The sequence below is a fragment of the Alosa alosa genome, chromosome 16, assembly GCF_017589495.1.
Source record: "Alosa alosa isolate M-15738 ecotype Scorff River chromosome 16, AALO_Geno_1.1, whole genome shotgun sequence".
Taxonomy (NCBI): Eukaryota; Metazoa; Chordata; class Actinopteri; order Clupeiformes; family Clupeidae; genus Alosa; species Alosa alosa.
The window spans coordinates 24,945,112-24,959,144 of NC_063204.1; the positions used below are offsets into that span (position 1 = coordinate 24,945,112).

Sequence of the window (14,033 nt, forward strand, 5' to 3'; positions counted from 1 at the left end):
ACACACACACACACACACACTCACTATCCTCCTCCTCCTCTTCCTCAGAGCCATCAAGGCAGATAATGCCCTCCCAACCCAACCGGCTGTTGTTTGCATCATATGAGATGCACAGTGCTTAACTGCAAGTAAGAGGTTATGGTTTAGAGCTCAAATTATAGTGCAATCCTTTATAAAAGGTCTTTGGTGTGTGTGTGTGTTCTGTTGAAAGCTCTTGACCTGATAATCATGCACATGAGCAGGGATATTTTCCATGGATGAGGGGCATTTTTCCAAGAAATTACAGTGGCAGTTATATGTCATGAAGGATGTCATGTTTTTAAATGTGGATAGACAAGAGAAGAAAAGTTGGTTTAAGTTTCCTCTTTTCTTTTTTTTAAATGAAGGCATTGATTGTCCTCACGAACTGCTCAGGGTGAAAAATGCTGAGATAATTGGCACAGAGGTTGTCTGGAGCTCATGAACTTAAACCCAACTATGTAAAAGGAGAATAATGTTAACCTAATTACATTGGCCTAATGGTCATTTTTGCATTCTTCACTTTTACAAATAACACAACGCTACCCACACTCACACCCACACACTCTACTCTCTCACACACACAGGCACAGATACAGACACAGACACACACACTACGATAAGAGTCAGATGATCTCAGACAGAGCAGCTTCCTCTGTATTCAGCAAACAGGAGACCTACAGTATAAAGCCAAGTTGCTGAGATAACTCTACATCTCTTTCCAGTAAGCCCTGGGCAATAATTACCTGATGCCCACACACAGTGCACAGGCACAAAAGGTAAGCATTTACATTACTCCTGCTAAAATACACCTTTTTACTTTTAACACTGTTAATCAGGGAAATCAAGGCCCCACATCAAAGAATCAGGAATGTGGAATATAATGAACAAAAATCACCCCTTGGAGTGGGAATCCTTGCTCACCGTGCATACGTACAGTAATAACCCTCTCTCCACGTATTCATATGAAAGACGCGGGGGCAATTTACTGAACTAAATGGTGTCAGGCTGGGCAGATTACATAGCCAAAGGGACGCCATGCTGTAGAGAACAAATGAGATTCAGGAGATAGAACAGCAGAGACGGAGAAATGCTTTCAAAAGGAGGGAAAATCTGTAGGTAAGCTGCTGCTGTAAGCCGCAAGGAAATTATTCCTCAACACGCATAAATACCAGGTCAGTTAGCCGACATACTGCGTGTGGGCAGTGTAGGCTAATTTTCTTTGAGTAATGCACCACCACCCTCATCCATACACTAAACCTCTTTTCATGGCGTACTGGCATATGTGTTATATATGTTGCCTATATGTGTTATACAGATTGCATACTGCTTCATGGTGTATAGTAATAGTTCACCTCGTATGAGGGTGAGGGGGTGAGCCATGGAACATGTTTTCTTTTCTTTAAACATCATCTCATCTTCAACTGCTTAATGATCCTATTTTAATAAATATATGCAACAGATTAATGTAAAGTGCAACACTTCATTTGCTACAGCTTAATCTTCAGAAGTGTTTTTGTGGTTTAAGGGAAAAGACTGAGATTTATTAGTAAAGTAAATGTCCTGTCACATTAGAGTAATCCCTGAATCATCTGCACTTTGTAGAGGGAAAAAGCATATGCTATATATGGCAATGGTATCTGGTTTTAAAAAGAACATAAAAGCCTGTTGAAATATGTTCATAATCCTCAGAACAAAAACTCAGGATCCTATATATCATCCTTGAGCATTTGTTACCATCCCCATAGTCACATCTCGCAACCCTATTGTGTGAAATCATGTGATGCCAGGCGGCCTGCATCTGACCACACAGCCGACATCAGCGTACCGGGTGCATGCCAGTGAGCGCAAATCGAGTCCCTTGCAATTCCGAGTGAATATTCGCTTTGTCAAACAAATTCCGACAGCGATTACAAAGAGGCAGAAAAACCAACAAACCAAGAGGCCCATCACGCCTGGAGTTGTGATTGATTGCCTCCGCAGTCTGCAATTAAGTTGCCGTAATCAAAGAAAGGTAAGGCTTTCCAGTAGGCCAGAGCCCACTCGGGTGCATTTTGCCTGCGGCATGGCTCATTGGAGAAGGTTAACGCCAGAATAAATAACCATCTCAGCAGTCATTATTAGGATTAGTGCATAATATGCCTGAAAGTTGCATGGTCCTGCAAGGGGGTTTGTTACAGTTTACTGCGGTCTTAAGGCCAAAGGAGATTATGCCAGGATGTCTGTCAATCTTACCCCTTTCTCCCCCACAACCCCCCCCCTCCCCACCCCCACAGAGCCGTGGCCTCTCCTTGATCTTGTGCAAATTTTGCTGTTGAGGAGAGAAACCAAGGATGAGCAGCAGGCGAGTGCTGTGATGATCATTCAGAGTTTATTTATTCCGTTTCTCCAACACCAGGAAAGTGAACAGTCTGCCTGAAATTTTAATGACGTGACACAAATTAGATGAACATCAAGTCCATACATTATGAGATTTTAATCAGCCACTGAGATCTTTTAAGCATGTTCTTATTTATAATTAAAATAAATGTAAAGCAACAAACATTCACATTATATTACATCTGTAAGATACACAGCACATACATTTGATTAGAAATACTGTACGATTTCTTCTTATATTTCAACTGTGTTGAACAAATACTAATTTTAGAAAGGCACAGATGGATCCATCATTTTTCCTAATCCTGCCGCATATCCATCAGCTCCACCGGAAGCCTTACCGGCTCCACAACACTGACCTCTGCCCCACACCTGGGGCAGGTAAAGTATATGTCCGCGATGGTGTGTCCCTTGATGCAGTAGTAGCAGAATACATGGCCACAGCCGATGGAGTGAGGCATTGTGGGCCACTCCCCACACAGGCCGCACTCTTTGCAGTTGGCCGACTCGGAGGCATCGCTGTCGTCGGCGGCGGCGGAGGAGGAGGAGGAGGCGTTGGGTGGCGAGAAAAGGGCGAGCACAGCGGCTTTGAGCTTCCACATGTTCACCAGCGGCAGCAGGAAGATGAGGAACTCGGCGAAGCCGTGCCACAGCAGCTCGCGGTTGACGTAGTGGAAGGAGACGTCGCGCGGCGCCGCCTGGGGCTTGCTGAACTCGGCCCGCAACCCCAGCGCCCTCTCCGCCAGCGTCGGGTAGCTGCCACGCCGCAGGAACTGCAAGAAGTTGAGCAGGCTGGCGGCCCTGGCCAGCCCGGTGAGGAGCTCCAGCGCGCGGCGGCCTGCGCGCGCGTACGAGTCGGCGGGAAGCCGCAGGAAGAGCGAGTGCGAGCGCTCTCGCAGCCAGCGCTCCCCCACCGTGCACAACGCCAGGCCCAGCTTCTGCCGCCGGCTCATGGGCCGGTAGCGGCGTGCTCCGGAGGCGGCGGCGTCACGGTAGCGGATGCTGAGCAGCGTCTGGCCCGCCGTGGCGCTCTGGGAGTAGACCGTGAAGCGCCACAGCAGCAGCTGGAGCAGAGCTTTGAGCTCGGGCTCAAAAGGGGTTAAAAGGCCTGGCTTGAAGTGCTGGAAACACTGGCTGAACTGTGACCAAACGAGCTGTTCCAAGGCACCATCCAGTTCAAAAGCATCCAGCTGACTTATTCTCAAAACCCGCGTTGCCGGCTCGGAAGGCTCCCCGGTGCCGGGCGCCTCACCTCCAGCGTCCGCTACAAGCACAAGAAGAGAAATTTTATGCGCTTTTGCATTTCAGTCGAAATCACTTTTCACATGTAAAGCCCATAAGAAATTCCCTTTTAGCGGTGCAGGGTGCTGAGGCACAGGAGGTCTTAGACTGTTCCCTCTGGAGATTCTGGACGTGGACAAATCACATCACAGGAGATTATCCAACCAGCACAGGCTTGGCACTACAGTAAACATCCGCCATGTGGAACTACTTTAGTTTGACGGGCTTTTATACAGGATCTAAGAACTGTGACGTTTGGCAATTTGTCATGGACTACGTTTCTATCACACTAACTTTATCTCTTCAAATGCAACTGTTAAAAAAAGGAAGGGCCACTGCAAATGGTGACCAGCCTCTAGAACGTTTGTATGACTGTGGATAGGATTTGGACAATCCCCAGAAAATGTTATTTATTTATTTTTATTTATTTATTTACATCAAATAATCACAAGCCCCCTGAAGTATTAAAATACAGACCATTGTCGACACATGCCAAATATACATACTATTTGGCAGGAGCACATGTGAATAATGTATCAATACAGTACATCCCTATGCAATGCGAGTCAGTGCCACAAAGTCAATACATATCCTCTCTTCACATAAATATGAAATGACATGCATTGCATTTGCAGTTTCCAGTCTTCTGCCTCAAAGTTTGTCTAATGTGTTTGACCACAAGGCTTTCTTCACAGTGGAGGGAAAATATCCCTGTACAGCCCTCTCTGCCCGAGCAGGTACGCACTGATACAGCACCCGTCCACTCAGGGAATCCAGCCGCTTGACATTCTCTTCAAAGCCTTTATTGAGCAGTTTACAAGTTATGAATGAATATGTTTTATTTGAGAGCATACTATTGACAGCGACCTATCAATAGTAATGTGACTATTGTCAGGAGACTGTCGATTTTAATGTAATTATGATTAAGAGGATCACATAGATGTTAGCTGGGGCAAGTAACATCTCCTACCGGACTGCTATCAATACTGGGATTACTATTGACATGTTCCTTCAGTCCCGCACAACTTGCCAAATACATAACAACTAGACACTTCTGTCAATGTCTGCTGCCTATAGAAATTACGTACTTAAATTTACAGGGCTTTAACCGGAGAACTGGAAATCCATGGTTCTTATGTAATAATCAAAATGTGCAATCAATGGTGCTGTTTACTCCCGTTGTAAACACAAGAGTTGCTGTTTGCATACAGCCCAGCCGTGTGTGGGTCATACCGAGGCTCCTGCCCAGCAGCGGTGACTCACTGTCCTCATCATTGCATTTATCACGACGGGGAGAATGGAGGGCCATGGGAAAAGTACTGCAGGGGGAATCAAGACTATATATATTTAAAGGATGATGACTCTAAACAGAAATTACCAAAATTGTCCCTTTAAAAATAACTGGGCCTTTAAGAGAGGTTGCACTGTGAAATATTAGTCAAGACAGGAAATTTGATGGATTGTCAAATATCAGTCAGCAGTCACACTTCTTTGTATGGTTGTTTGTGTGTGTGTTTGTATGTGACAGCTCATTTTTGAAATATGCAACACTCTGCTTTGAATACACAATTTAACACACAGAAAACCGTTCTGACTGTACTGTTACTTTGCAGTTTTGTTAAAGCTGCTGTTAATAAAACAAATACGATTTTAGAACTGATACTGTAAGCAAAAGAATGACTCTTTGTAATATATTTACAATTTAAATGTGACTTTATGATAAAACTCTCTTTCTTTTGCTCTTTCGTCTGGCTGAAATAAACCATATAGTCCTATAGACTTATGCCCTTCTGTTTTACACTGCATATTCTCATACAACTGAGGGAGGGGGGTGGGAGTCATTTAAACTGAAAACCAAATCCAATCCAAAACAAAAGCCACCAACCCCCCAAAACTGCTGAATGCGGTGCAAATGGATACCTCTCCTGTCTCCACAAAATGGATGAGGAAGACCCATTGGGATACACCAGACAAAGCCGAGGCCTTGACAACTGCCGCTAAGTGACAAATGACTGACAACAGCGCAGTCCATAAGCCAGCATCCTCTTTCCAAGCAGTCTGCTGCGGGCGAGGGGCCGGCAAGTCTCCTGCTGATAAGCACAGTAACAGTGCGACCTTGGCTCTGCCGTGACAATAAGATGGGGCGGAGAATTCCTGCAGCAAGACGACGACTACTTAGAATTCGCTTAGAGCTGAGGATGGGGGGTGGAGCGGTAGTGGGCCCTAGGCTTCCTTGACCTTGAATTTTGCCCAACTGCCACCCCAAAGCCCCATGCACCTTTAGGGAAGGTGAGGCAATCTTTGGTTTGTTTGTTCGTCTGCCTCCTGTGTGTGTTTGTCAGCCCCTGGGGTCAAAGTGTGACTGTATCTGGTCTACTACCGTAACGGCTATCATCACCGTAGCTCATTTAAACTTTACGTCAGCCTGGGTGTTATCCATACAGATCCCCATCTGTGGAAAGGCGGCCACCACAATGACAACTTGAATCATTCATTTCAGATGACACCACACAGGCCTACTGGACAGGGCTATGTGTCTATATTTCTGTGAAACATATTCAGCACCTAAACCACAGCGACTAAGTGTTCTATTTTTCTTTTAATTGAATGCTATGAAATAAATTAGTCCTTTCTCACTCTTTTTTCCCTGAAAGAAAATGCACCCTTTAGTTTTAGAGTTTTAGTAGCTCTTATTTTAGCTCGACGAATGAACACTGATGAGATCATCCATTTTTTAGCTTTAAGAGTTATGCCATCCTAAGAAGGGATGCAAAAGGAATCTAACATTGTTCACTTCATGGGCAGACTAATTGTTATACGTCTGTCTCATAAAAAATGCATGCATGAGAGTACACTGGGGGTCCTAGGCTTTTGCACGCTAATGCTTTATCAAGGCAAACCTATTTCCCTAATCACCAAAAAAACTCATAGCGCATAGTGTATGGTCTAAAGTTAGTGTCAGAAAAAAAGCATCTTTTAAAGCAAGCTGACAAAAGATATAAGCTTTGCCTAATCTAGTTTGTGTAGAAAGTAAGCTTAAATAATTTAACAGAATTAATTGATTTGGAGTGTGAAGGTGGAAGATGCAAAGTCTGTAAGCAATAAGTGCACGAGGTTTGCAGGAAAACAACTTAAAAACTCATGAAACTTTAACAAACAGAAGCAGCGCGCTGAATGACTAAAACGAACAGTTAGGCTAATAAATTAGAAAACCGTGAGGCACTATCTTAAGGGCATAATGTGTGCACTGAAGCCTTCTACCATCCGTCTAAAAAGGCACATCTGTAACTGCAGGCCTTGTCTACATATTAATTTCAAACATTAGTCAGACTCATGCAAATTTTAACGCTAGGTGAAGTCCTAAAACACCCATGATGACTGCCCTAAAGGTGTAAGAGACATGTGACATATAGCCTCGGCCTAGCTCCGTTTACACCGTAGGCCTATAGGTAAGACTATCTATCTGAAATAAACAAACCATTCATATGATTACTGGTAAGAATAAAAAAAAAAATTAGGAAACCTGCATTCAACTTAAGAATGAGGCCAGACATGAGGTCTGCTTTTGCGTACCCACTCACATGTTTGCTTACCCCCAGGTTTTACAGAGGGGAAACAATGAATGCAGGGTTACTGGAATGTATTAATAACAAAAGGCAGAAACGTCATTTGAATGAACTTTCTCTTTGTCAGTAAAAATTACTTTCATGGCATATTATTTGGTTTTGATGCATAGTGTTCTGTTATAGGATATTCCATTACCAAAAATAAGCATGCATGTAAAACATGACAAATCTCAATGTCTCTCTTGCATATGCATAGCAATGTTGTTCCCGATTTGGCATAAAAACCCCAGTCCAATCCCTTAAATGCTGCTTTTGGAGAAATCTATAAACAACCATTTGACTCAGGCCAGAGCTCATACTCCACACTGACTTCATAGAACCTTTTTTTAAATCCTGTCATGTGCTATGGACCACAAGGCCCAATCATATAATTTCTCTTGCCATCAACAACCCTGATTCTTAATTCTAAAAGTCCATACAGTCGTCATTTAAAAGGAGAGAAAAAATCCCAAATCTCCCCCATTTTATAGTAAGGCAGGGCATTACATGATAATCAGAGTCTGGATTAAGCCTGAGTAAACGCAAGTTGCTCATAGACTGGAAAGGGGAGATAAAGGACAAAAATAAAGGACAAAAATATCTAGAAATCAATAAAATCACAAGGCTGCATTGGTTCAGTCATGGGAGTCAAGGTGACTGTAAAATACTCCATTCGTGTGGTCTTGGCTATCAAATCTTGATATTAGCTAAAATAATACAATTTGCAATCGTTTTCATTTACAGGTTACTGGGGCTAGACTATGGCACTTCACTGAGAATTGCAATCTGTCGTCAATGTAAGGCAATGGAGAGAGCCCAGTCTTTCAACAAATAACCTAAATATGTTTAGCCTATTTTAATACGCTGCTGTGTACCGTCAATGCACCAACTTCAACGTTGCCAACGCTGTCGATCAAAAATTTGCATGCATGGTTTAGAACGTGTGTTGTGGCGTATCACTTCCAGCAATTGCGTTAAAGCTTCAAATTGAAATAAAATGGAGGAAAACTACAGATATTTACCCATTTACACAGTTGATGAATTAAATGTCACCTCACTTGAAAAGCACTCGGCATTTCCGGATTCTCTCACGGTTGGCCACTCCTTGAAGAGCAAAGTACCAATCGCAAATTGCTTCATTTCCGAACTCATCATCAGACATAGCCTATCACGCGGTGTAGCGCTAATCATATGATTCAGAGAGGCAAAGAGGAAAATCTGTGCGGTACAAATCGCGGGGTGGAGCATTTCGTTTGTTTACCACAACTCAACCAAACTATCTACGCTGACGTCGGTTAATTTTAACCAATAGGATGTGTTGATATTGGGGCACACATGTTATTCCAACCAGTACAGTTTTGCAGAGGGCGGGCTCAGCAAAGCTAGCATCGTCACATGCCTTCTGCTGGCTAGTTACCATTTACCTCGTTTCTACAACAATCCACCCAACCGTCCACCTGTTACTGAGAAGTCTTGATTTTAAGCAGTTCGCTATGAAAGTAGTTACATCAGTGTATTCCTGTTCTTGTGCTCAGAAGTAGGAAAGTTGTTGCAAGAATAGCCGCGATGAAAGAGTATATGTATCTATAAGAACCTGAAATGCAGGATAATTAAAAAAATATTCTGTCAGGTCTGATATTTCCAGTCACTAAGCTCATTGACGATAACGTTAACGTTAGAAGCTAGCTTGCTAGCGTTAGGCACATACCGTTGTTGAATGAGTGAAAGGGGTTTCTTGGACAGCATTTGACATTTGTATGTAATATGTTGATTCAATTATTTTTCCTATAAGCAATGAGGTGCAACCCATTTAGAGTAATTAGGTTTTACGTCCCAGTCAACTCACGGACCGATATCTAACAGTTGTTAACGTTAACTATAACGTTACTATTGAATATAGGTAAACAAACAATCTTGTCTTAAAATGACCGAGAAAAGCAGACGAGATGTTCAGTTTCAAGGTAACTCAACGTGGGCACAGGACCAAAGTGATGCTCAGGGACACAGAGCTCAAGAGATACCTTGTTCTGTGACAAAAAATGTGAAAGGTATTTTTGAGGAATTCAAAAACCTTTATGAAGAGAGGCTGCGACGTCTCAAATCTGGCACAGAAAGCTGCACAGAAGACATGTTGCAGGTAGGTGCTATGCAATGTATCAATAGTGATATAGGCTCTTTGTGCTATGCACCCCCTTGCAATATTAACGCTACTGTGTACCAAACACGAGGACACACCTCTGAAGTGAACTTCCTTAGAATGACAAAATAGCCCCCTACAATTAAGTTACTGTACTCTATCTTCCCTCAAGTCCTCCCCTACCTACACATTGACATTGATATATAGAAACATTTTAGACAGAAAGTGAACAGTTCAAAAATATGCTGTAGAGGAGTACCATGCACATAATAACAGTAATGTAATATTGTCCCACTGAGACCCTGTGCATGCATGGGCTAGTAAATTACATTAGGATTCCATCTCAAAGCAGAGAAAACAGTTGCAGCCAGTCAGGCATAAAAAGCCTCTAATAATTTAAATGATCATGTGAGGGCATTTAGACTGAAATCCAGGAGGTGGACATCAAACAAGCATAACAAGGTTTTGGACAAAGTGGTCAACCAGTCCACTGCTACACTGTACTTTATAAGGTTAGCCCAAAGAGCCCATTATGCACAGGTTGTCATATCGAGTTCTCTGATTTTCCTTTTGCATGTGAATAATGTAATCGGAAAAAGAGAAGTTATGTTACCTTTCTTTATTTTGTATTCCATCTACTTTTAGAGCTGCAGTAAATGCAATATATATGACGCGCTAACCAAGTACTTGTCAGAAGTTTACAAAGAAACCTCTCTGTTATTTGACCTTTAATATAAGATGGATTTGCTTGCGTTTTTAAAACAGTTCTCTCCCCTGTTCTATCCTGCCCCTTGGCTGCTATGCCCCAGAACATCACCTGCTTTAGTGTAATTTGACATACATACTAGAGCCCTGTTTCCTGACTTTAAATGTGTGATTGGTTAAAGGCAGGCACCCGCAGAGAAGGCTGTGGCATAAGTCTGCAATGCTACTCCCATCCTGACTTACGGAAGCTTTTGTCCACATGAAAATACACTTTGGAGCACATTTAACACCACACTTACATGGGGGAGTTGAATGCAATAATATCAATTAAAGCAACACCAAATAACTTTCCCTTTGTCGCACACATGCTATTTGTTTATCCAGCACAGGATTTGCAAATAACGATGTCCACAGACAAGGTAGAATATTTTGCATGACTTATAAAAGTACGATGTATTGCGACATCATATGCAAGTCAAATTTGTAGTTTCTTATGTCTCATTCCATCGAACTACAGATCCGCTACCCGATCTGGCAAACTTACATAGTGCGGTTATAGCCAATAGAGGGCCGTGAAGCGAATGCAGAATTGCCGTTCACCCTGTTACGAGTTGATGAACCACTGAAACGATTTTGGAAACATTATTTTAAGGTATAAAAAAACTCTTTGGTGTTGCTTTAAATTGCCAGGATATTTGAAAATAATTGCAATCTGTATACATGGTGTTTGATGTGAACTAAGATTTGAAAATGAAAAATGAAATGTTTATCAGTGTTGTTGTTATCTTTTGTATATTGTCACTATTACGTCTAACATCAATTAAAGTTTGGTGTGAGTGTTGCAAAACTTTGGGTCTCCTTTCTACAGAAGAAAGTCCGGATTTTGCAGTCCTATGTGAATGACCTATGTGACCAGAACCAGCTGTTGGTACAGACTGTTGAAGACCTGGAGAAAGAAAGCAGAGAGAGGGTTACCTCACTTGAGAGGGAGTTATGCATCTCTGATAAAACCATCAAGGTCCGCCTCATTTTATCCATCACTTTCAGTCTAAAACATACACCCTTTTCAGTAGTGTGTGGTAAGTTAGTAGTTGTAGTGTTGGCCTTTAGGAGTTGACCTAACTTTTTAGTAATTCAGTTGTAGTGTAGTAGTTTTAGTTGTGTATTTTTACATATAGTGTGTGCATGTTAGGTTACCTACAGTATAGTGATACTAAAAAGCAGTACTCACTAGCTCAGCAACCATGTTAACAGCCCTATTTCTGCCATTTTTCTGTGTGACTTAAACATGATTGCCTGAGGAAAGCATGTAGCCGTCGAGGTATGCCTGAAGTGCACTCTGGTTAGGTATTTGAATTGAAGTAGGCTATTCATGGTTAATACCAGCACAAGTAGCATGCAGGCAAATGGATCCTAGCATAGTTCAGCACTCCAAAATATTGTTGTGCTACACAAGTAATTTCCCCCCCAGATTGTAGATCTCCACTGCAATCACTTGAATGAGTTTATAAATTACTTATTGCATATACAGAATCGATGCTACTTGTGCTTTTGCCCGGTCTGTGCCTTCTAATGGCCTTTATGGAGATCTGAACAGGTCTGAGGTGGCTATAGTTGGTTATAATGTCCCTGAGAAGGAAAGTCGTGATTTCCTCACCTCTCTTGAAGCAGAGGTTCGTTTCTTATTATGCACTCCAAGAGATTATTTTTTATATGAGATGGTGGACTATGCAGGGCGTGATTTGGTATGAGATGGTGGACTATGCAGGGCTGTGTTTATTGTAGTGCTTTCAGAAATAGAGAGGAGAGAGGAAAAGAGCATGCTCATTTCTCAGCCAAGGCTGCTTATTTGCTGGATGGCCTCCTCCTCTCTCAGGTGTCTCCTAACACATGTGCACCTCAAGCCAGGCGAAGAGCATTCGACATCTTGATGAGAAAAAATGAGCGCAGAGACACAACACTAACCATGTAGTCTAACACTAACCATGAGACTTCTGTTCAGCATGTGTTCTGCATTAGGTCCACTCATCTCTGACTGTTATGTCTTTTGTTTCCATGGTCAAAGGTGTTTCTTTTTCTTCCAAACACCGTGCTCTCCCGTTTGTTCTTCGTGGGTGCGTGATCCAAGGTACTGTAGGCTATAGAAAATCAAAAAATTATCCCACATCAAAATCGTTTCTTTTTGTTAATTTATTTTCACATTTAGCAGCAGGGGTAACAAACGTTTCGGACTTGCGGCCAGTACACTGATGAAGGCCGCAAGGCCGAAACGTTTGATACACACTGACAAAATGTTGAATACATGCTTGATACACACTGACGAAGGCCGCAAGGCCGAAATGTTTGTTACCCCTGCTGCTAAATGTGAAATTAATTAGCAAAAAGAAACGATTTTGAAGTGCGACCATTTTTTGTTTTTCTATAGCCTACAGTTCCTTGGATCACGCACCCACGAAGAACAAACAGGAGAGCACGGTGTTTGGAAGAAAAAGAAACACCTTTTACGTGAAAATAAATTACGTGACCATTTACGTGAAAATAAATTAGCAAAAAAAAACGATTTTGGAGTGCTACCATTTTTTAAAAGTTTCCATGGTTTAAGGTGTTTCTTAACATAATGCCTACAATAAATATTAGAGTATTTTCCCATTCAGAGGATTTGCAGACCGCCTCCATGATCAGTTTTTCTTTCATTACTTCATTCATTCATTTTGAGCATGTATGCTGTCATTCTGTATCTTACATATACAAATGCAATCTGCAAGAATTGTATGCTTGTCAAACGGCAAGAACATATTGAAAACAAAGCCAACAGAGACATATATGAACAAGCCTTTAGGAGTAAGATAAGAGATACTGAAATGAGAGATCAGTGCAAAGCAAAGCATAATGCTATTAATTGTGAAGTTTATTTGTGGGACTACTTTATTTTTGTGTGCATTGCAGATGGAAAGTGTTTTATTATTAAGGGTTTTTAGAGTAATCAGCAGAATTAGAATGGACTGCTTTAGAGATATATGATACAGGCCTAGCTGTCCCTCGACTGGAGCAAGCATTGAAGTAATGAACGTAATGGGAGACTAAATTGATTCAGAACATTAAAAGCTCCTCAAAGTCCCTGTTAGCCAAAATTGGGACATTTGTTTAAAAAAAAAAAAACCTTGTATAGGTTAGAAAACTACTCCTGAAACATGCAGTATAGCATAGTCAGAAGACCAGCCCACAGCATTTGAGACCAAAGTATAACGCCCATTTTTTCATGATTTTAAAACCTAATTTAATATACTTGGCAATGTTTTTACTCATTCAGATTTTTCTGAGTGGTTTATGATACATTTTTGCTGTTGCATGACTAGCTCAGAGCACACATTTACTTTAGGTTTACAGGGACTTCTAGTGCCACTCAAAATGTAAAGATGCTGTAATTCAGTAATGTGAGAGGCATAATGTTCTGATTGAATGTTTATAATGCATCTCGCTGTTGCAGGGTCAGAAGATGACAATTATTTTTCAGGAGTGGGGGCATAAGTGATCTCCTTTTCTCTCCCTATATTACCAGTGATTATGGGTTTGCACTTAGGGAGCAAAAGTGTGGGAGAAATTCAGGTGAAATCTAAAACTTACCTAATTTATTTTAAAAGTTATTTAAGCACAAGTAGACCTGACCAGAGGTTAGAAGTCATTTATGCTATTTTCTCAATCTGTTCTTTGCCAGGAGTATAAATGACCTGATCCAAAAAAAAAAACTAATTTGGAGCTAAAAACGTTAAAAATTAATCCTGGAAGATTTTCTAGGCAGCATGCGGTAAATATGTATTAGAGCTGTATCACAGATCTGGTTAAAAACCTAATTTCGAGGTTTAGGTTGTAGTGGTGCTATCTTAGGTTGGGATATTGCCTGTGATTTG

General features: G+C 41.7%; 2 protein-coding genes across 5 annotated transcripts in view; one reads left to right on the forward strand and one right to left on the reverse strand.

Annotated features, from left to right (window-relative positions):
* Positions 1–2,370: 2,370 nt before the first annotated feature.
* pex2 (peroxisomal biogenesis factor 2) lies at positions 2,371–8,522 on the reverse strand. Of its 2 annotated transcripts, none has more exons than XM_048266502.1 (2): positions 8,342–8,522; positions 2,371–3,661 (listed from the first exon to the last, which is right to left on the reverse strand). In XM_048266502.1, exons 1-2 carry the CDS (start codon positions 8,472–8,474, stop codon positions 2,697–2,699), a joined length of 1,098 nt encoding a protein of 365 aa, XP_048122459.1. In that variant the 5' UTR covers positions 8,475–8,522; the 3' UTR covers positions 2,371–2,696. The 2 variants fall into 2 exon arrangements, with proteins under 2 accessions (XP_048122459.1, XP_048122460.1); XM_048266503.1 differs by having other exon boundaries at positions 8,306–8,521.
* Positions 8,523–8,743: 221 nt separating this feature from the next.
* Positions 8,744–14,033, forward strand: part of LOC125309520 (trichohyalin-like) — a 127,659-nt gene continuing 122,369 nt past the window's right edge. For 2 of the 3 annotated variants that reach the window (XM_048266496.1, XM_048266498.1), the window contains exons 1-2: positions 8,744–9,420; positions 10,994–11,143. In XM_048266496.1, the coding sequence (XP_048122453.1) occupies positions 9,208–9,420; positions 10,994–11,143 (363 nt within the window). In that variant the 5' untranslated portion in view covers positions 8,744–9,207. Of the gene's footprint in view, positions 9,421–10,993; positions 11,144–13,853; positions 13,931–14,033 lie in introns of those variants that run through there. The other variant, XM_048266499.1, reaches the window with a different exon arrangement.

Coding starts and splice junctions, on each gene's coding strand:
- pex2 (XM_048266502.1), bottom strand. CDS start 8,474: ATGATTAGCGCTACACCGCGTGATAGGCTATGTCTGATGATGAGTTCG. Junction 3,662..8,341: donor AAATGCCGAGTGCTTTTCAA/GTGAGGTGACAT, acceptor TTGTGCTTGTAG/CGGACGCTGGAGGTGAGGCG.